At 37.5% G+C, this 23,196-nt stretch overlaps 1 protein-coding gene across 1 annotated transcript in view; it reads right to left on the bottom strand.

Annotated features, from left to right (window-relative positions):
• Positions 1-23,196, bottom strand: part of KLHL4 (kelch like family member 4) — a gene marked incomplete at its 5' end in the record, with an annotated part of 97,534 nt that overhangs the window by 27,993 nt on the left and 46,345 nt on the right. Inside the window, 4 exons of the mRNA XM_081081382.1 lie at positions 7,343-7,529; positions 10,382-10,594; positions 17,378-17,574; positions 20,391-20,527. Of these exons, the coding sequence (XP_080937508.1) occupies positions 7,343-7,529; positions 10,382-10,594; positions 17,378-17,574; positions 20,391-20,527 (734 nt within the window). The remainder of the gene's footprint in view (positions 1-7,342; positions 7,530-10,381; positions 10,595-17,377; positions 17,575-20,390; positions 20,528-23,196) is intronic.

Raw genomic sequence — 23,196 nt, forward strand, 5'->3', positions numbered from 1 at the left:
TAATTTAAACATGAAACAAGACACATTTTAAAAGGTGGCTATTATTCATTCTACTCAACAAAATGCAATAAAATATCAAGTTGTCAGACTTGAAATTAAATATAGGATCTCATTATATTTGTTATTTTCTGAAGAACATTAGTTCTGTGAAGATATTGTACTACTTTGGAAATAATTGCAAGCTCTTGTTTTATAGTTTTATGATTAACTGTTGTATTTCCTATAGAGTCTTCCAATTTCCAGTTGTGTGTGTGAATATATAACACAGAATTTTGACTCTTGCATCATTTCCTACAGGCATCAGAACATTTATATGTGTGATTTGAAAAATTTTAGGTGGATTGGTTTTATTTCCTACACAATCAACTCTTTTTTTAATTTTATTGATTTTTTTACAGAGAGAAAGGGAGAGGGATAGAGAGTTAGAAACATCAATGAGAGAGAAACATCGATCAGCTGCCTCCTGTACACTCCGCACTGAGGATGTGCCCGCAACCAAAGTACATGCCCTTGACCAGAATCGAACCTGGGACCCTTCAGTCTGCAGGCCAACGCTCTACAGTCAACTCTTAATTACAAAACCCTTGCCTCATTGTTTTGGCAACATGGGGCTACTATAGACTGAAAAATAAAGTGTAAAAAGGTAGGACTATAGAAAAATTGGTTCTAAGAAGGGTTCATGGTAGATATGTTGGCTTCAGAAACTTCCCTATTCTGTTTGATAAAATTCTTATGTAAAACCATTCCTTTATCCAGGTTTGAATTTTTGAGCTTGCTATCATTACATCAAGGTTCTTTTTAACTTACCTTTGAGCATATAACAAGAAATTGACAGCAGAAGGAAGTGATAGAGGAGTGTGTGGACTTGTGTGGTGTGTGTGTATGAGCTAGGGACAGTTAGATTCTGCAGGTCTTCTAAGGGGCTGCTAAACCGGGCAGTCTTAGGCGGCAGAGTCCCGCTCCCTGTGCGGACACTCCTGGGCGGCCAGCACAGGCACAGTGACCACGCCATCTTGGGAAACAGAGCTGCTTGAGACTAGGATCCTGGCCTCAGCACCACCCAGTCTGATCTCAGACGCATACCAGGACCCAGCAGCCACTGGGGACACAGACCTGTGACCACAGCTACAGACCTGCGGACACCAAAAGTTCAGAAATCCCCGCGGCAGATCCGTGAGTAACAGAGCCCATCCCCCCTTCCCACAGGCTCGCAGGCAGCACCAGAGATAACTAACTGATAGACCCACCCCTTGCCAGGGCCTCAGAGCTCCAGGAACTTTAGCCTGGAAGTGCGCAAGCACCTTGGAACTGATCTGGCATAGGGCCGGGTTCAGGAGTCCTGGGCTGGGAGCAATCGCACCAACACCAGAATCTGGTCCTGCTCGCATTGCCTGCTCCAGGAGCCATGGGCTGGGAGCAAATGCGCGAACACTGGGAATTTGTCCCACGTAGCACAGGCCCAGGGACCCCGATTCTCTGGGCAGGAGGCAGCACCAAGCACCAGTGACTTGACTGTGTTTCTTATCACCTGAGCCTGAGATCCTGATTCCCTGTGCATTCATACTAAGAGCCAGTGACTCTAATTCCTGGTGCAAGGGCACACAGAGACCCTGATTCTCAAGGCAAGGTCGCGCGAAGCAACAGAGACTCTGATACTGGATTCTTGGGGAACTCTGACTCCTGGCACACGCTAGGGGGCTCTGGTTTTCAACACGCTTCAGGGGGGGGGGGTCTCTGTTTCAGCACGGTGCAGGCAGGGTCCCTGATTCTAAGGGCGCGTACGAGGCCACATTGAGCGCTGACAACACTGACTCTGAGTGAGCCTGGTTCCCACCAACACACAACAACCACACATCTCAGTGTCAGAGCTCTTCAATGACACTAGGGTGGTGGGAGGCTCCCACTGCACACGGCCCAGGCCCACGCAACTCGACGTTTGAACCATCGGGAGAAAATCAGAATGAAGAGACAACACAACACCCAGAGGAAAGACAATGAGGAATCACCAAGAAAGGAAATTAATGAAGTTGAAGCATGAAATATGACAAAAAAGAACTCAGAATAATGGTTGTACAATTCATTCACCGGATGGATGAGAAAATCAACAACCTATGCAAGAATCAGGAAGAAATGAAAAGTGATATAGCTACAATCAAAAACACCATGGAAAGCTTCAAGAGCAGACTAGAAGAAGCAGAGGACCGAATTAGTGAGTTAGAAGATAAAGCAGAGAAACAAGCTCAATCTGAACAGCAACTGGAGAAAAAAATTAAAAAGCAGGAGGAGAGCCTATGGGAGCTTCGGGACAACATGAAATGAAGTAACATACACATAATAGGGCTGCAAGAAGGACAAGAAGAGTAGCAAGGATTAGAAAATCTATTTGAAGAAATAATGTCAGAAAACTTCCCAGATATGGGGAAGAAAAAAGTTACACAAGTACAGAGAGTCCCAGGCAAGATGAACCCCAAAAGACCCACACCAAGACACGTCATAATAACGATGGCAAATGTACAAGACAAAGAGAGAATCTTAAAGGCTGGAAGAGAGAAACAGAGAGTTTACCTACAAAGGATCCCCCATCAGATTATCAAATGATTTCTCAACAGAAACACATCAGGCCAGAAAAGAATGGACAGAAATTTACAAAGTGATGCAAAGCAAAGGACTGAATCCAAGAATACTCTATCCAGCAAGGCTATCATTCAAAATTGAAGGGGAAATAAGAAGCTTCACAGACAAAAAAGGCTAAGGGAGTTTATCACCACCAAGCCAGCAATGCAAGAAATGCTAAAGGGACTTGTGTAAAAAGAACTAAAAAGCCCAGAAAGAAAATAGCCACACACAAAAAAAATATAGAAATGGCTACAAACAAGTACCTTTCAATAATAACTTTAAACGTAAATGGACTAAATGGTCCAATCAAAAGACATCGAATGGCTGAATGGATAAAAAAACATGACCCATATATTTGCTGTCTACAAGAGACCCACCTCATTAGAAGGGACTCACACAGACTGAAAGTGAAGGGATGGAAAAATATACTTCAGGCAAATGGAAATGAAAAAAAAAGCTGGGGAAGCAATACTTATATTGGACAAAATAGATCTCAAAGTGAAGGCCATAGCAAGAGATAAGGAAGGCCACTTCATAATACTAAAGGGATCAATACAACAAGAGGATATAACCCTGATAAACATATATGCACCCAATGCAGGAGCACCCACATACATAAGAAAACTCCTGGAAGATATCAGGGGAGCGGTCAACAACAATACAATCATAGTAGGGGACTTTAATACACCACTGACATCACTGGATAAATCCACTAGACAAAAACGGAGCAAAGAAAGAGCAATCCTTAATGACTCACTAGATCAGATGGACTTAATTGACATCTTCAGAACACTTCACCCCAAAGCCACAAAATATACGTTCTTCTCAAGTGCTCATGGGACATCTTCAAAAATAGACCACATATTGGGTCACAAACAAAGTCTCCCCAAATTCAAGAAGATTGAAATCATTCCAAGCATCTTCTCAGACCACAAGAGCATAATATTAGAAATAAACTACAATAAAAACAACTCAAAATTCTCAAACACTTGGAAGCTGAATAGCATGTTATTAAATATTGATTGGGTTACCAATGAGATCAAAGAAGAAATTAAAAGCATCCTAGAAACTAATGACAATGAAAACACAACAATCCAAAACCTTTGGGACACAATGAAAGCAGTCCCGAGAGGGAAGTTTATAGCTCTACTGGCCTATTTCAAGAAACAAGAAAAAATGGTAGTAAATCATCTAAATCTACAGCTCAAAGAATTAGAAAGAGAGCAACAAGAAAAGCCCAGAGTGAGCAGAAGGAAGGAGATAATAAAGATTAGAGCAGAAATAAATGACATAGAGACCAAAAAAACAATACAGAAAATCAATGAAACAAAGAGCTGGTTCTTTGAAAGGATAAACAAGATTGACAAACCTCTAGCCAGGCTCACCAAGAAGCAAAGAGAAAGGACCCAAATAAACAAAATCAGAAATGATAGCGGCAAAATAACAGAAGATCCCACAGAAATACAAATGATTGTTTAAAAATACTATGGACAACTCTACTCCAACAAACTGGACAACCTGGAGGAAATGGACATATTCCTAGAAAAATACAACATTCCAAAACTTAATCAGGAAGAATCTAAAAATCTCAATAGGACAATAACTATGGAAGAAATTGAAGCAGTCATCAAAAAGCTCCCAGCAAACAAAAGCCCAGGAACAGACGGCTTCACAGGGGAGTTTTACCAAACATTCAAGGAAGAACTAAAACCTATCCTCCTCAGACTACTACAAAAAATCCTAGAGGAAGGAACACTTCCAAGCTCATTCTATGAAGCCAGCATCACCCTAATACCCAAACCCGGTAAAGACAACACAATGAAAGAGAATTACAGGCCAATATCCCTCATGAACATAGATGCCAAAATCCTCAACAAAATCTTAGCAAATCGGATCCAGCAGTACATCAGAAAGATCATACACCATGACCAAGTAGGATTTATCCCAGGGATGCAAGGATGGTACAATATCCACAAATCAATAAACATGATACATCACATAAACAAATTGAAAGGAAAAAACCACATAGTCACATCAACTGATGCAGAAAAAGCATTTGACAAAATTCAACACCCATTTTTGATGAAAACTCTCAGCAAGGTGGGAATTTAAGAATCATACCTCAACATAATAAAAGCCATATATGACAAACCCACAGCCAACATCATACTCAGTGGACAAAAACTAACACCATTTCCCCTAAGAACAGGAACAAGACAGGGATGCCCACTCTCACCACTCCTGTTTGACATAGTACTGGATGTATTAGCCATTGCAATTAGACAAGAAGAAGAAATAAAACACATCCAAATTGGAAAAGAAGAAGTAAAACTGTCCTTATTTGCAGATGACATGATATTATACTTAAAAAACCCTAAAGACTCCATCAAAAAACTATTAGACTTAATAAAAGAACTCGGCAATGTAGCAGGATACAAAATTAACGCCAAGAAATCTATGCCATTTCTATACACCAACAGTGAATGTGCAGAAAGAGAGAATAAAAAAGCAATCCCATTTACCATCGCACCAAAAAAATTAAGCTACCTAGGAATAAACTTAACTAAAGAGGTAAAAGACCTCTACTCAGAAAACTACAGGACGTTGAAAAAAGAGATAGAGGAAGACATAAAGAGATCGAAGAACATACCATGTTCTTGGATTGGTAGAATCAACATCATTAAAATGTCTATACTGCCCAAAGCAATCTATAAATTCAACGCACTGCCCATTAAATTACCAATGGCATATTTCATAGACCTAGAATGAACTCTCCAAAAATTCATCTGGAATAAAAAAAGACCCCGAATAGCTGCAGCGATCCTGAGAAAGAACAAAGTAGGTGGGATCTCAATACCAGATATCAAGCTGTATTACAAAGCCACTGTTCTCAAAACTGCCTGGTACTGGCACAAGAACAGACATATAGATCAATGGAATAGAATAGAGAGCCCAGAAATAAGCCCCAACCAATACGCTCAATTAATATTTGACAAAGGAGGCAAGAACATACAATGGAGTCAAGATAGTCTCTTCAATAAATGGTGTTGGGAAAATTGGACAGATACATGCAAGAAAATGAAACTAGACCACCAACTTACACCATACACAAAAATAAACTCAAAATGGATAAAGGACTTAAATATACGACGGGAAACCATACAAATACTAGAAGAATCCAAAGGCAACAAAATCTCAGACATATGCCGAAGCAATTTTTTCACCGATGCAGCTCCTAGGGCATTGGAAACTAAAGAGAAAATAAACAAATGGGACTACATCAAAATAAAAAGTTTCTGCACAGCAAAAGAAACCATCAACAAAACAAGAAAGCCCACTACATGGGAGAATATATTTGCCAATGCTATCACTGATAAGGGTTTAACCTCCAACATTTATAGGGAACTCATACAACTCAACAAAAGGAAGATAAACAATCCAATCAAAAAATGGGCAAAGGACCTAAATAGAAACCTTTCAAAAGAGGACATTCAGAAAGCCAAAAGACATATGAAAACATGCTCAAAGTCGCTAATCATCCGAGAGATGCAAATCGAAACAACAATGAGGTACCATCTCACACCTGTCAGAATGGCTATCATCAACAAATCAACAAACGACAAGTGCTGGAGAGGATGTGGAGAAAAAGGAACACTTGTGCACTGCTGGTGGGAATGCAGACTGGTGCAGCCACTATGGAAGACAGTATGGAGTTTCCTCAAAAAACTACAAATGGAACTCTCATTTGACCCTGTGATCCCACTTCTAGGAATATATCCCAAGAAACCAGAAACACCAGTCAGAAAGGATATATGCACCCCTATATTCATAGCAGCACAATTCACCATAGCTAAGATCTGGAAACAGCCTAAGTGCCCATCTGTAGATGAATGGATTAGAAAGCTGTGGTACATCTACATGATGGAATACTATGCTGCTGTAAAAAAGAAGGAACTCTTACCATTTGCAACAGCATGGATGGAACTGGAGAGCATTATGCTAAGTGAAATAAGCCAGTCAATGAAGGAAAAATACCACATGATCTCACTCATTTCTGGATAATAAAGACCATTATAAACTTATGAACAAAAATAGATACAGAGGCAGAGCTGCCTCGAACAGACTGTCAAACTACAGCAGGAAGGCCGGGTAGGGTGGGAGGGCAGGAGGGGTGTGAGATTAACCGAAGGACTTGTATGCATGCATATAAGCATAACCAATGGACATAAGGCACTGGGGGGTAGGGGAGGCCAGGGGATTGTCAAGGGCGGGGAAAAGAAAAGGAGACATATGTAATACTCTTTGTAATACTTTAAGCAATAAAAAAAAAGAAGAAAAGAAAAAAAAAAAGAAATTGACAGCAAGGAGTTAGGGACCAATCTTCTATTTCTTTCAGAAAAAAAATTTGGAGTAACTCGACCCTTTTATAGTACACTGTAAACAAGTTTTCCATGACAATGTCTTATATTGCAAAGTGAGTACTTAAATTAAAAATTTTCTGCCATCAAAGTTTCTATTAAGAATTTAGCCAACACTAATTAAAGGGTTTTATCCCATAAGAAAAAAAAGTTACAAAGTTACATAAAGTACCCTATTTATGAAAATTAGCTTTAGATGCATACATTTAAATGTGACTTTAATATTACCCTCATAATTTGAAGGGTGTTGCAGATATATCTGCTTTTTTGAATGATACTTTCTAAATTAATTGATTTGTTTCTGTTACCTTTCATAGCATCCATGCCTCCCACAGCATAAAGTGCCCCCACAGTTGATTTTCTAGGCTTTGTCCGAGGGCTTTGCAACATAGGTCTTCTTTCAGGTAAGAGATGATACTTCATAGCTTCTATCAGAAGTTTCTGACATTCAAGATCACCAGTAAGTATGGAACTATTTTCAAGATCTGCCAGTAACTGAAAAGTAATAACACATGGTATGTGAGGTGAAGAGCCCCCCATTAGAAAGGGCATATTTTTGTTTATATAACTTTGGAGAAAACTCAAGCTAATTCAAATGTATATCTGTTATTATTTAACATTTTAACTTATTTAGTAACATAGTTTATGTCCATTTATTATTTAAAATGATTTAAAGCCTCATGGTATTAGCTAATTATCTATGAAGATTTATTTGACATATTCATCTTTTAAGTATATATGCATGTAATCTCAAGGAGTGAAAGAACATTTATAAAATGTGTTATTGAAAAGCAATCAAAGAGAATGGCTTTGTATGCACAAAGGAAGCATCTTTCAGTCTATGGCAGTGGTTCTTTCTCAACCTTCTGGCTCTTTAAATACAGTTCCTCATGTTGTGACCCAACCATAAAATTATTTTCGTTGCTACTTCATAACTGTAATGTTGCTACTGTTATGAATCATAATGTAAATATCTGATATGCAGGACAGTCTTAGGCGACCCCTGTGAAAGAGTAGCGACCCACAGGTTGAGAACCGCTGGTCTATGGCACATAGCTAGAGAAGCAGTCATGTTTTTGGTGGATTTAGGGGAGGTGGTACAAACATGTCCAGTTAAAATAAAATATTACCCATAGGAGGTTGCATCTTTATCATTAAATTACTTTTGTAAAGTATTCTGAAAGTAGGTCTTTTTAAAAAATCATTTACATGTATATTTATAACATCAGTAAGGAACTTGAGTTAGTAATAGCTAATACATTAGCACTATTAGGTAAGTAATACTTCTAAACATTACTCCCTGGCAGTCAATAAAACATTTATTGAATGGGATAAGAGCTAGGTAAATTATTTTCCTGAAATGAGTTGAGAAGTTAAGCTTTGTTTCAGAATTTTGCCAAGGGTTATTTAGATTAATTTCTTTGAGTTTTGGGTCCACAGTGTCATAGGGAGGAATAACAAGCAGATTGTTGGAGTGGAGGTGCTAACATCACTCCATAAAATTTCACAGAAGTTTCCTGTTCTGCACTGGTTAACCCTAGCTCTGTTCTTGCTCCACCTGTCATCACTGATAGATGCCTGTTTTGACTTAGCTAGTGAAACCCTAGGCATTTCCTCAATTCATACACTTCTGAAAATATGTTTGAAAACTGGGCTATATAGTTGTTGCTTTCAAAAAAATATTCTTCAGAGATTTATGACCATTTAAAAATATATCTAATTTCTAGGGCATTTGTTTAAGGACACTATTAAACTTGTTTTGGAAGTTTATATTCTGTGTGCTATTGCCCACCACTACCATCATCAGGAAATGTTTCCAATGACCACATTTTAGGCATAAAGCCTACTCAGGGGCGGGAGGCCAAGGCACCGCTGGTTTTGTGTTTGGGCTGGAAATTTCCCCACTCCAATAAAGTAAGGGAAGTTCAAACTAAGCATCTTGCTGAAAGAATATCATATAGACTTACAGCATTGTACAGTTAGAGGGTTCTGATACTTTATACCAGTGCATCTTAAATTTTTGCATGTTTTAAAACCATCTGGAGAACTTGTTAAAACAGATTTCTGGGCATCACCCCCCAGAAATTATTTCGGTAGGTCTGTTGTAGGTACGTGAGTGACTGAGTTTCTAACAAGCTCCCGGGCAAGGTTATGTTTCTGATCCAGGGACATTTTGAGCAGCACTGCTTTAGAGAATCAAATAGACCATATCATGAGAATAACACACACACAAGTATATATACATTCACAAGAATACATAAAATTTCTATAGTTTCTGAACCTTGGGTCTAACATGACATATATATTTTAATGTTTCTCTTTTTGATGTTACTATTGCCTTGCCCTTTGGATAATGTCACTATACCCAAGAGGGTAGTCAGTGTTTTTTCATTAAATACAGACAGACTCCTAAGAATAAATATGTAGTTCCATGAGATTCAATTAACAACTACAAGTTAACAAGCTAGAGAAACCATAAGTTCAACATTAACATTTAATTAGTAATTTTTTGAAAATAAATTAATTTTAATGTTTATGAAACTACTGCCTCACTTAGTACAGATAAGGTCTCTCCTTCCAAAGTGGATGATATTTGAGGACTTTAGCCACAGTCTATAGAGTAAATGAAGTGTGTATATGTGTAACATATTCATGAATATATAATATATAAATGATATATACTATCGGTCAATTTGCTACACAGAAATAATTGTGATTATCACCAATGGTAGAATTATGTAGAGAGAACTGTACTCTAACCTCATTAGATTTCACATACTAAAATTCAGTATGAGTGGTTCAATCCTGAATCTTATCGAAGGGTGTTTATTTTTAGAATGATTTCTACTATAAGCCTTTAGCACGAATGTGGAGATGTCATTAGTATAATATTGCTTTAGTGCATCTGATACTACTATACAGTAGTACTCTTTCGATCCTTGTAGCTAATTATCCATGTTAGTAGAATCTAACTCCTTTCTACAATCCCCTCTGGTATGCTCTTGTACTGATTATTATCACCTTGCCTACAAGGTAGGCAGGGAAAGAAAAAGTTAGCCTAGTCACTTTTCCTGCTTGTTATAAGTTCTGTTTGGTGAGAGGAAACTAAGACTAATGAGGATGCTCATTAGATAATGGGGATTATATGTAGTTTTCAAAAATCTTTGTTTCCTTGCTCTTATCATTAATATTGCTGATTGAAGACTGGGTATGTCCTTCCGCCAAACAAATCCTGTACATTACAATTACCCAAATTCCTCTGAATAAAATAAAAGGGAAAAATCAGGAATGGATTAATGACAATTGGTAGTTTGAACTATAATTATATTACTGGTAAATGTTCATACCTGTGGTGGAAGTAATGGCAGTCTGATGTAAGTAAGCAGCCTGGATAGTTCTTGTTGCCTAGCCTGCACATCATGCCCCACCCAGTCCATCAGAGCATGGAAAATGGTTTCTTCATCAGGCACGTTAATATCATCACTGCACAGAAGTTTGGAGATTTCATTAGCTGGAAGCAGGAGGAATTCTTGGTTCTTTATTACATCGATGAAGTGTTCCTAGAAAAGAGAGGTCATCTACTGAAACTTTGTTCTTTAGAAACTTCTTTTTTTAAATATTTTTTTAAATTTATTGATTTCAGAGGGGAAGAGACAGGGAGAGACAGAAACATCAATGATGAGAGAGAATCATTGATCGGCTGCCTCCTGCACGCCCCCTACTGGGGTTTGAGCCTGCAACCTGGCTATGTGCCCTTGGCCAGAATCAAACCTGGGACCCTTTAGTCCGCAGGCTGGTGCTCTGTCCATGAGCCAAACCAGCTAAGGCTCTTTTTCTTTTTTTAATTTTGTAAAGACCATTATAAACTGATGAACAAAAATAGATACAGAGGCAAAGCAGCACTGAACAGATTGTCAAACTATAGCGGGAAGGCCAGGGAGGGTTGGGGGGGGGTAAGAGATCAACCAGCTAAGGCTCTTTAGAAACTTCTTAACAAAATAAGCATATCAAAGAATTTCACTTTTCGAAACTTCACAAAAGGCGTGCATGCCCGTGTGTGTGTGTGTGTGTGCGTGTGTGTGTGTGGAGAGAGAGAGAGAGAGAGAGAGAGAGAGAGAGAGAGAGAGAGAGAGAGAGAGACATTTAAAACTAACAGGTGCTATTGCTGCCTATGGTAAGGGGCATGCAGGAGGCTTCTGAAGTTGAGAAGCCAAATGCTTCTACTTGAAATTATTTAAGAACCCAGGAAAGGCCCTAACCACTTCAGAGTTCATATAGACAGTATCCAAGTTGATAAGAGTGCTTTTCTCTTTCAGCTGTTGTAGGTCACAACAGCTTATAACTCCAGAAATGACTGATGTCACACTGGTCTATTGGTCTTTAGCCAAAAACCTTAAAAGAAAGGCTGCAAATTTTCAAGTTGGAGGCTTTTTGGATGCTTGGGAGAGGTAGGTCTGTCTGTCAACACAGAAAACAACCCACTGAATTTCTTTGAGGTGAAACAAAAGATTGATGAAAAAATATTTTCTCCTATGGAAAAGCATGGTCATATATTTACCAAGGCAAAGGTATCTTTTAGAATGGATAACAATATGCAGTTTCCAAATAATAAAAAAGGGTCTCCCATGTTTTTTTAGGGGGGAGGGGAAGGGGGATGAAATTATCTTTCAATTTTTATATAATACTAGAGGCCCGGTGCACAAAAATTTGTGCACTGGCGGGGGGGGGGGATGGTGTCCCTAAGCCCCACTTGTGCCCTCTCACATTCTGGGACCCCTCAGGAGATAACGACCTGCTGGCTTAGGCTTGCTCCCGGGTGGCAGAGGGCAGGCCCAATCCCTAGGTGCAGACCCTGGTCGGGCTCAGAGCAGGGCTGATTGGGGAGTTGGGGCACCACCCCCTGTCATGCACAGAGCAGGGCGGATCGGGAGGTTGCGATGCCACCCCCAGTCACGCTCAGGGTAGGGCCGATTGGGGGGTTGGGGCGCCGCCCCCGTCACACTCAAGGTAGGGTCGATGGGGAGGTTGCGGCATCACCCCCTGTCATGCACAGAGCAGGGCCCATCAGGGGAGCTGGGGAGCTCCCCCCTGTCACCAACAGTGCAGGGCCCATCAGGGGAGCTGGGGAGCTCCCCCCTGTCACCAACAGAGCAGGGCCCATCAGAGGTTGGGGAGCTGCCCCCTGTCACCAACAGAGCAGGGCCATCAGGGGTTGGGGAGCTCCCCCCTGTCATGCACAGAGCAGGGCCAATCAGGGGGTTGGGGAGCTCCCCCCTGTCACCCACAGAGCAGGGCTGATCAGGGGGCTGGGGACCTCCCCCCTGTCATGCACAGAGCAGGGCCAATCAGGAGGTTGGGGACCTCCTCCATCATGCACAGAATAGGGCTGATAGGGAAGTTGGGGTACCACCCCCTGTCACACACAGAGCCACTGGGCAATCAGGGGGTTTGGGCGCTGCCCCCTGTCACGCTGCTCCAGGGGCCAGGAGGCCTCATGGCTCCGCTGATCCCGGTGCTGGGAGGCTCTGCTGATCCCAGGCCGGGAGGTCTCATGGCTCCGCTGATCCCTGGGCATGAGGCCTCGTGGCTCTGCTGATCCCAGTGTTGGGAGGCATATTACCTTTTACTATATAGAATAGAGGCCTGGTGCATGGGTGGGGGGTGGCTGGTTTGCCCTGAAGGGTGTCCCAGATCAGGGTGGGGGGTCCCGCTTGGGTGCCTGGCCAACCTGGATGAGGGGCTGACGGCTGTTTGCAGCTGGTCGCACCCCCTTCAGGGTGAGGGTCCCGCTTCGGTGCCTGGCCAGCCTGGATGAGGGGATGATGGCTGTTTGCAGCTGGTCACACCCCCTTCAGGGTGGGGGTCCCCACTGGGGTGCCTGGACAGTCTGGGTGAGGGACTGAGGGCCGTTTTCAGGCTGGCGGGCGACTGAAGCTCTCAACCTCTCCTTTTTTTCTTTTTTTTCTTTTTTTTATTCTGGGATTTATTTACCTTCTATGGCTGTCACTGGAACTGAGAGCCTGCTTTAGCTCTGAGGCTGGATTCCAGCTCTGAGATCTCGGCTGCTGAAAGCAGGTATCTGGTTTGTTTGGGTTCTATAATTGTAACACTGTTGCAACTCCAGCCCTGCTGGCTGGCTGAAAGCATGGGCATTGTTTAACTTTTATAATTGCAACATTGTTTCTTAGACTGCAGCTCAGAGCCCAGCAGCGACAGGCGGGGAACCTTGGCTTCCTCCTTCACTGGAGCAAGCAAGCCTCCTGTTCCCTTCAGCTGCCTGGCTGCCGGCCGCCATCTTGGTTGGCAGTTATTTTGCATATCTTGCTGATTAGCCAATGGGAAGGGTAGCGAAGTTACGGTTAATTACCATGTTTCTCTATTATTAGGTAGGATGCCTCAATTTTCTCTTCTCTCAGTGTGTTGTCTTGTATTTTGTCAAGCATCAAATTTCAGGCAACTGTGTTTCAATATTCTTTTATTGAAACACCACTATATATTTTTCTGATTTATAATGTTATGTATTTTTCTTTAACAACACAATGATTGGTTTTAACATTATATATAAATATCTCAATTTTTAAATGCAATGAAAAATGCTTCTGAAATGAAGATAAACATGCCTAGTTGGTAATTTACATTTTACAATAAATAAATATTATTCTGGAAGCAGTTTAAGACAGCTTCTGAGCAACTGGGAGAACTGCATAAATCTATCACTTCTTCAGCTCCATTCTGATTTTAGTCACTGTGGAACTGAGTTAGCCTAATAACAAACTTATCCATACAACAACCATAAAGTTTGACAGACCCATCAAGAATCTCTGACACCATAAATGCAAGTTAACTTGCCTATTTAGACAAACTTCCCTCTTGTGACTAAGGCAAGCAATTCAGAGACTCAGGTCCTTACATGTAGCAGATGACCTTGTTTGAAAAGTCTTACCTATAGCAAAATTATGGAGCTAGTCCTACAACTAATACATTACACACGTATAACATTTCAAACTTAACGGATTTCTTTAAAAAATATTGTCATCACCAATGTGGTCTTGTGAGGAGTCAAATTATTCTGATAAGAAAACAGGCTGTGTGAATTGTTTGGTCTCCTGTGCAGTAAATGTCAAAGTATAGGCATATCTTGGAGATATTGCAGGTTCAGTTACAGACCACCACAAAGAGCTGAATATCACAATAAAGCGAGTCATTAAAAACTTTTTGGTTTTTCAGTGCATATAAAAGTTATATTAAACCACACTGTAGTCTATTAAGTATGCAATAGCATTATGTCTATAAAAACAGTGTACATACCTTAATTAAAAATAGTTCATTGCTAAAAGATGCTAATCATCACCTGAGCCTTCCTTGAGAAATAATATGTTTGCTGGTACAGGATCTTGCCTTGATGTTGATGGCTGCTGATTGATCAGGCTGATAACTATTAAAGGTTAAGTGGCTACAGAAATTTCTTAAAATAAGAAAACACTGAAGTTTTATGAATTAATTGATTCTTCTTTTTACAAATGGTTTTTCTGTAGCGTGCAATACTATTTGCTAGCAGTTTACCCACAGACCTTCCTTCAAAATTAGAATAATTTCTCTCAATCCCTGCTGCTGCTTCATCCACTAAGTTTATGTACTATTCTAAATCATTTGTTGTCACTTCAATATTTTTAGTCTTCACAGCATCTTCACCAGGAGTAGATTCCATCTCACAAAACCACTTTTCTTTTCTCATTCACAAGAAGCAACTCCTTATTCATTGAAGTCTTGTCATAGGACTGCAGCAATCACATCTTCAGGCTCCACTTCTAATTCTAGTTCTCTTGCTTTTTCACCACTTCCCTAGCTACTTACTCCAATGAAGTCTTGAACCCCTCAAAGTTATTCAATGAGGGTTGGAATCAACTTCTTCCAAACTCTTAATTTGATAATTTGACTTCTTCCCATGAATTGGCTCATTGTTAATGGTTTAAACAATGGTTAAACCCACTCAATGGTTAATATGGGTCAGATACAGTCAATAAAATTGAATTATGCCTCTGAGAAAGTTAAGAAATGATTAAAATGGTTTATATGATGGTCATATTTAAATATATCTAGAAATTAGATTTTTTTGGTAGACTTTGTTATAGTTTCAGAGTGGCTGCCTGATGCGATCATTGAAAATAGCCTGGTGATATAGGTAATTAGTGTAAATAAAAAATAAATTTACTGGTTTGAATTATCTATATGTGGCATTGGAATATACAGTACTATAGAGAACATTTAGTTAAGCTTAAATATTAATTTTATGTTGTTTTATTTTGGAATTATTTGCTCCTAATTTCAAGGTAAAACTTTCTTCAATGCTCATTCTTAAGAATATTTTTTGTACCTTTGGTTTAGTATTCATTTTTTTTAAAATCTACATTTACATTGTTCTAAATTTAGCATACTTGCTGAATGTTTCATCAATGTAGACTACTGTTTATATAATTATGGTGGTTAATTTTATGCATCAACTTGACTGAACCAGGGAATGTCTAGACTTTTGGCTGAACATTCTGGATGTGTCTATGATGACGTTTCTGGGTTGGGCCTATACACATTAGGGAGATTAATTTGTTTTACATATTCTGTGATTCAAACAATTGTAATTGAATCATTAAAATCACTTGTGTTTTTATACTATTAATACAGTATTATAAAAGCATTATTATAACAAGAGCTTTACCAATTTTACTCCATTTATAATATATACTAAAATAGCTAAAGAAGAGGGTTTAAAGAAGAGAACAATATTGTTTTTATGCACATCCTGCTTTAAAAATCACATAATAGGAAAAGGAAGAGAAGTTGATTTTGAGCAACAAAAATAATTCAAGCTGTTTATCAGCACGTGTTTTGTCTGCAAAAGTAAGATACCAATCAGGAAGCTGCTAATACTTAATTCAAGAATTTAAGTAATTTAACAGGAAGTTTTCCATGTTTGGTTTTTAAGGTAGGATTAACCTTTAAACTATATAATTGCTGTTCTGATAAATTATGTGGTATCTATATTTAGGATATAGTAATATAAATAGCATAACTAAATGATATATGTTAAAACACCAATCCATTATAATATAATTTTCCACATAATGCCATTGCTTCAGGAATATGTTTGAAACTTCATATTTCAAAGTTGACCAGAGATGGAAAGACAAGGGGGGAAATTTTACAATAATTTTTTAGACAATTCAAATCTTAGAACTTTGGAAATTTTTAAGGTCAGTATAAAACTCTAGAAAAATAATCTTCATTTATATGCATCTCAATCCTAAATTTTAATGTTAATTTTATCTTATTCTTAGGCATATCTTTCTCCACTGTTCACTTTTATGTACTTGCCTTTTAGTATTGAATCTTTGTTTATTTTTTTTTTTTACTGTGGCAATTTTCTTATCTGTAAATATTTATTTTTTGATTGTTTGATTGTCACAGAAAGACCCATCTCTTATGTTGTTTCCTGCTTCAGAGGTTAAAAAGTTGATTTTCTTCTTTACATTAGGCAATTGGTATCCTGATAATGGTAAGAGTATGTTTACCATATGTCTACTTTTTCTTGCCTCACTACAGATGATCAATCTTTCATGTCACTTTCACTTGTCTGAATAAACATAGTCTTATCCCATGCAACTTTCAAAGAATTAGCATATAAGAATGTGTTTATTCAATTTATTATAATTACTAATAGAATTGAGAGGTGGTTTAAATTAATTAAGTTAAGGGATTGGACTACAAATTGCTTTTAACCAAAATATGTTTTCATTAAAACATAAAAAGTCCATACAATAGAATTGTCTGATTTACTTATTTTATAGTTCTTAAGCATTCCAGTCAGTATTACTCCATTAATTTTTTCTTTATTGAATATTTTCATTATAAATCATAATTTGCACGAACTTAAAAATTAAAGTTCTAATAGGGAAAAATATTAGGAAAATTATATTTTCTTAATAGTGTGGATTTGACTTGAAATATATACTTGTATAATTTAATTTGGGGCAATATTTTCATTTCTTCAGGCTTTGAGATTCAAGTAAACCTTTTTTAGTTTCAAAAACGAGAAACTTGATTGAGTACAGCTCAACCAGACACATATTTTAATCTAATGTCTATTATTTGCAAGTCACTTGTAAATTATATGAATTTATATTGCCTTTTAATTTTATCCCACACTAAAATATTTATGTGAAAAGTTTTATAAACACATAGGTATATATATTTATGTACACACATACATAAACATATCAGCAAAAATCAGTAACTTAGATATTGGGTTAATACATTACTATAAATTAGTTTGAATCAGTTGATTTTACCATCGTGTATTTATGTGCCACACTCAGGAGCTCTGTACAACCCTGGGCATCTCCAAATGATCGAATCCCTAAGCAGTTTGAAGGATGGAGCTGCTTTATGAGAAAATTGGAGCAGACGTCAATAACTTGAGTCAGTTGCAGGAGACAAGCTGCAGCCAGCAAACTTTCGATAGTATCTTCTTTCAGTTGCAGGACACCTAGATGGTTTGAAAAAGTAAAGAATGATTATATGTCTCATAAAGTAGGACACAAATAAGCTAGCTAGTTGAAATTTTCACTTTCTCTCATTGGTGAGGCTATATTTTCAAGAGTACAGCAACCATCATTTAAAGCCAACATATACAAGAGAGTTTGTATAAACTCTAATAAGATGGCTGACAGAGGCTAGGTTAGATTGTCAAAAACCACTGTAGCAAATGAACAGTGAATACTATCATTGCAAAGAAGAGCAACTTATTTCTTTATCTTAGTCCTGCATCTAAATCTTAAATAAAAAACTGTTGATATTATGACTTAAGTTGTATAATGCAATCTTGTATAGGGGTAATACAATTGGCCATTATAGGTTTCTGTCACTTGTGTGAAAAAACATCTTGGTACATAAGAACATTGAGCTTATGTGCCATTTTGTCATATGTATTTATTAGCTAAGAAGGATAAGTTGGCCTAAATATTATGCCTGGGATTGATATCTGATACTGTCTCAAAAAAAAAAAAGAAAAAATGTTGCCAACAATCCTTAAAATAAGAATTGTTTTGCTTATATTATTATTTCGTTAGGCATAAGAAATAGGCTCTATTTTAAAAATATCTATAAATAATCTTTAAAAATGAAATCAGAGAAATTAAACTATTTCATTTATATTGATATATCTGTATTATTTTGGAGCAAATATTATATGAATTATTACACATGTTATGTTATTTTGATAAGTTAAATTTCACTTTTTTTCTTAAACCAAGTTATAGGTAAGTAATAAATAATGATATTTCATGTGGATTTTATAAATTGTATAAACTGGCCTTGTAAAATACTTTAATATTGTTTCTATATGTTGCAAAACTATAAAGAAAAGAGTAATACATACCATGAGATGCTTTATATTTGGGTTACCCTCTAAAATATGTTACAAAGGGGTCCAGTCCATCAGCAGATTGTCTTGTGTTGTTTCTTGTCCTGGATTTTAAAGGAAGAGCCCTGCCTATATTTCATGAGACTCAGAGAAGTATGAACTATTCTGTTTCAAACCAAACATTCACCTGCTATAGACATTGAAATCTGGCCTAGATATTAGGATATTGATTTCTAAATAAGTGAAACTCTTAGAAGAAAGCATAACAAAAAAGCTCCTTGACAGTGGTGTTGGCAATAATTTATTAGATAAGACACCAAAGCATAAGCAAAAAAAGCTAACATAAACAAAAGGAACTACACAGCAAAGAAAACAAAAAATAAACGGAAAAAACAACCAATAGAATGAGGTAAACTGTTTGCAAAACATATACATGAGATGGAGTTAATGTCCAAAATATGTAAAAGACTTATACATTTCTATAACACAAAATAAATCCAACTAAAAATGGGCAAAAGACATGAATTGACATTTTTTTTTTCAAAGAAGACATACACATTGCCAATACGAACATGAAAAAGTGCTGGACATCACTAGTTATCAGGGAAATGCAAATCAAAACTACAATGAGATATCACCTCACACCTGTTAGGGTGACTAATATTAAAAACAGAAGGGATATCAACATTGGTGAGGCTCTGGATAAAAGGGAATCATGTATTGTTTCTGGGAATTTAAATTGATACATCCATTATTGAAAACAGTAAGAAGGTTCCTAAAATATTTTAAAAAATAGACCTATGTATGATCCAGAAACCTCACTCCTAGGTAAATATCTAAAGGAAAGGAAATTGGATCTTGAAGACGTATCTGCACTCTGATGTTCATTGCAACATTGTTCACAAGAGCCAAGGTATGGAAACAACCCATCTTTTGACAGATGAATTGATAAAGAAAATGTGTATATATGTAAATAGGTTTATATATAATGGAATATTATTCATCTATGAGAAATATGGAAATTGCCATCTGTGACAATATGGATGAACTGGAGGACATTATGTTAAGTGAAATTAGCCAGACACAAAAAGCATAGTATCACTTGTATGTGGAATAAAAAAATGCTGATTTCATAGAAAAAGCAAGTAAATTGGTTGGTGCCAAGGGGTGAGAGTTAGACAAGGTAAATGTAGGTTAAATTATACAAACTTTCAGTTATAAAAGTTCTGGGGATCTAATGCACAGCATGGTGACTGTAGTTCATGCTGAGAGTGAATCTTAGGTGTCTTCACTGCACACAAAAAGAGTTAACTATTTGAGATGATGTATGCATTAAATATCTCGATCTTCATAATCATATATACCTCAAATCATCACACTGTAAAGTGAAAAATTTAAATATATACAATTTGTCAATTATTCCTCAATAAAGTTAGAATGAATGAATGAATGAATGACTATATACATAGATAAACACACATACATATATACATACATACTATTTGGCCCCAAAACACATCCTGTTATATCTGTTTTATAATTTGAGTAAACATAACTTAAATATTTCAAATGAAGAGATTGTACATATTTCAAATGTACAGTTAAAATGTCTGACTTATAGTCTCATTTTTATAAATGAGAATATATATATATATATATATATATATATATATATATATAGAGAGAGAGAGAGAGAGAGAGAGAGAGAGAGAGCACTCTATTCTCTTATGGTCATATTTTTTAATATCATATTTCTTACCTCTTGCTCTTTTATTAATATATTGAATTTAAATCCTGATTCTGCCCCTTATTACTTTAGAAAAGTTACTTAAGTAGTCTATTCTTAATTTTTAACTTGTAGAATAGGAATAATAATAATGTGTTATATAATACGGTACTATTGTAAGGATTAATTGAGTTAATATATGCCAAGTATTTACCTGTGTAAGCATACTGCACCAAGGAATTAAGTGCATTAGGATCAACTCCTTCCATCTTGACCTCTTCTTGTTTGGCTTCAAGCAAATCATTAGTAAACATTGCAGCAAAATAATCAGACATGGCACTGAGAACCAACCTGGAAATAAGAAGTTTTCGTAAGAAAATAAATCAGTCCATGATCTTATTGAAAAACATGAAATGCAGTCAGAAAGTTTTTAACACTGGTGAGACTCTTTTTTTTCCTATAAAACTTTCACAGCTCAGAAAGCTAGTGAAATTAGAAAGGCAAATAGTAACTTGATATTCTTTTAAAGGATTTGTGATGTTTTTCTTCATCAATTTTTCAAGTTTGGATCTTCTAAATATCCCACAGAGAAATGAATAATATACGGTAAAGCTTTTGAAAAAAAAAATGTATCTTTATTGTTGAAAGTATTACAGATGTGCCCCTTTTTTTTCATTGACCCCCTCCACCTAGCACCTACCCCTCCCAGGCCTTCACCACACTATTGCCTGTGTCCATGAGCTATGTATAAATGCATATTAAGTTCCCCAGGTAATCTCTCCCCACCCACACCCACCCATACCTTCCCTCTGAGATGCCTCAACCTGTTTCATGCTTCTGTCTCTGGATCTATTTTGTTCATCAGTTAAGGTTGTTCATTAGATTCTACATATGAGTGAGACCATGTGATGCTTATCTTTCTCTGACTGGTTTATTTCACTTAGCATAATAGTCTCCAGATCCCTCCATGCTGTCTCAAAGGGTAAGGGATTCTTCTTTTGGACAGCTGCATAATATTACATGCTGTAGATGTACCACAGATTTTTTATCCACTCATATACTGATAGGCACTTAGGCTGTTCCCAAATCTTAGCTATTGTAAATTGTGCTGCTATGAACATAGGGGTGCATATATTCTTTCTCATTGGTGTTTTGGGTTTCTTAGGATATATTCCTAGAAGTGGGATTACTAGGTCAAATAGCAGTTCCTTTTTTAACTTTTTTTTTTATTTCATAGAGGAAGGGAGAGGAGAGAGAGATAGAAACATCATAGATGAGAGAGAATCATTGATCGGCTGCCTCCTGCATGCCCCCTACTGGGGATCAAGCCCATGACTGGGGCATGTGTCCTTGACTGGAATCAATCCCAGGACCCTTCAGTTCGCAGGCCAACGCTCTATCCACTGAGCCAAACCAACTAGGGCCCTTTTTTAACTTTTTGATGAAACTCCATACTGTTTTCCACAGTGGCTACACCAGTCTTCAATCCCACAAGCAACCCTCTCATTCAACATAGTACTGGAAATCTTAGCCACAGTGATCAGACAAGAAGAAAAAATAACAAGCATCCAAATTTAAAAGGAGGAAGTAAAGCTGTCATTATCGCAGATGAGATGATACTGTACATAGAAAATCCTAAAGAGTCAGCCAAAAAACTACTGGATTTAATAAATGAGTCCCGCAATGTAGCAGGATACAATGCAAAAGTAGCAGTATACAATATTAACACCCAGAAATTGTCATTTTTATACACCAATAATGAACTCTCAGAAAGAGAAACTAAAAAGAAAGCAATTCCATTTACCATTGCAACAAAAAAATAAGACATTTAGGAATAAAATTAACTAAGGAGGCAAAAGACCTATACTTGGAAATTTATAGGGTGTTGAAAAAAGAGAGAAAGGAAAAAATAAACCAGTGGTCATGGGTTGATAGAATCAACATCATTAAAATGTTCATACTACCCAAAGCAATCTATAGGTTCAATGCAATCCCCATTAAAATACCAATGGCATATTTCACAGATCTAGAATACACACTCCAAAAATCTGTATGGAATGCAAAAAAACGCTAAATAGCTGCAGCATTCCTGAGAAAGAACATAGTTGGAGGGATTGCAATACCAGATATCAATTTATACTACAGGGCCACTGCAATCAAAACAGCCTGGTACTGTCACAGGAACAGGCATATAGATCAATGGAACAGAACAAAGACCCCAGAACTTGACCCAAACCATTCTGCTCAATTAATATTTGACAAAGGAGGCAAGAACATAAAATGGAGTAAAGATAGCCTTTTCAATAAACGGTGTTGAGGGAATTGAATAGATATGTGCAAAAAATGAAACTAAACCACTAATTTACACCATACATAAGAATAAATTTAAAATTGATAAAATGACTTAAATGTAATTCATAAAACCAAAAAATCTTAGAAGAAACCATAGGCAGCAAAAGCTTGGACATCTCTCATAGCAATATATTTGCCACTACATTTCCTAGGGCCATGGTTGGCAAACTGTGGCTCGAGAGCCACATGTGGCTCTTTGGCCCCTTAAGTGTGGCCCTTCCACAAAACACCGACTTCTGCGCATGGGCCACAAAGTTTCAACAGCACTGTACGTGTGCGCCCGCACGTGGTATTTTGTGGAAGAGCCACACTCAAGGGGCCAAAGAGCCACATGTGGCTCACGAGCCGCAGTTTGCTGACCACTGTCCTAGGGCAAGGGAAACTAAGGAGAAAATGAACAAATGTGACTACATCAAAATAAAAAGCTTCTTCACAGCAAAAGAAACCACCAACAAAATGAAAAGTGAGTCCACTGTACGGGAGAACATATTTTCCAATGATATATTTGATAAGGGGTTAATTTCCAAAATATATAAGGGACTCATACAACTTAACAAAAGGAAGACCAACAATCCAATAAAAAATGGGTAAAGGACCTAAATAGACACTTTCCCCAGTGGGATATACAGAAGGCCAAAAGACATACGGTAATGTTTTTTATTTTATTT

This window comes from Myotis nattereri (genome assembly GCF_964212035.1).
Source record: "Myotis nattereri genome assembly, chromosome: X".
NCBI lineage: Eukaryota > Metazoa > Chordata > Mammalia > Chiroptera > Vespertilionidae > Myotis > Myotis nattereri.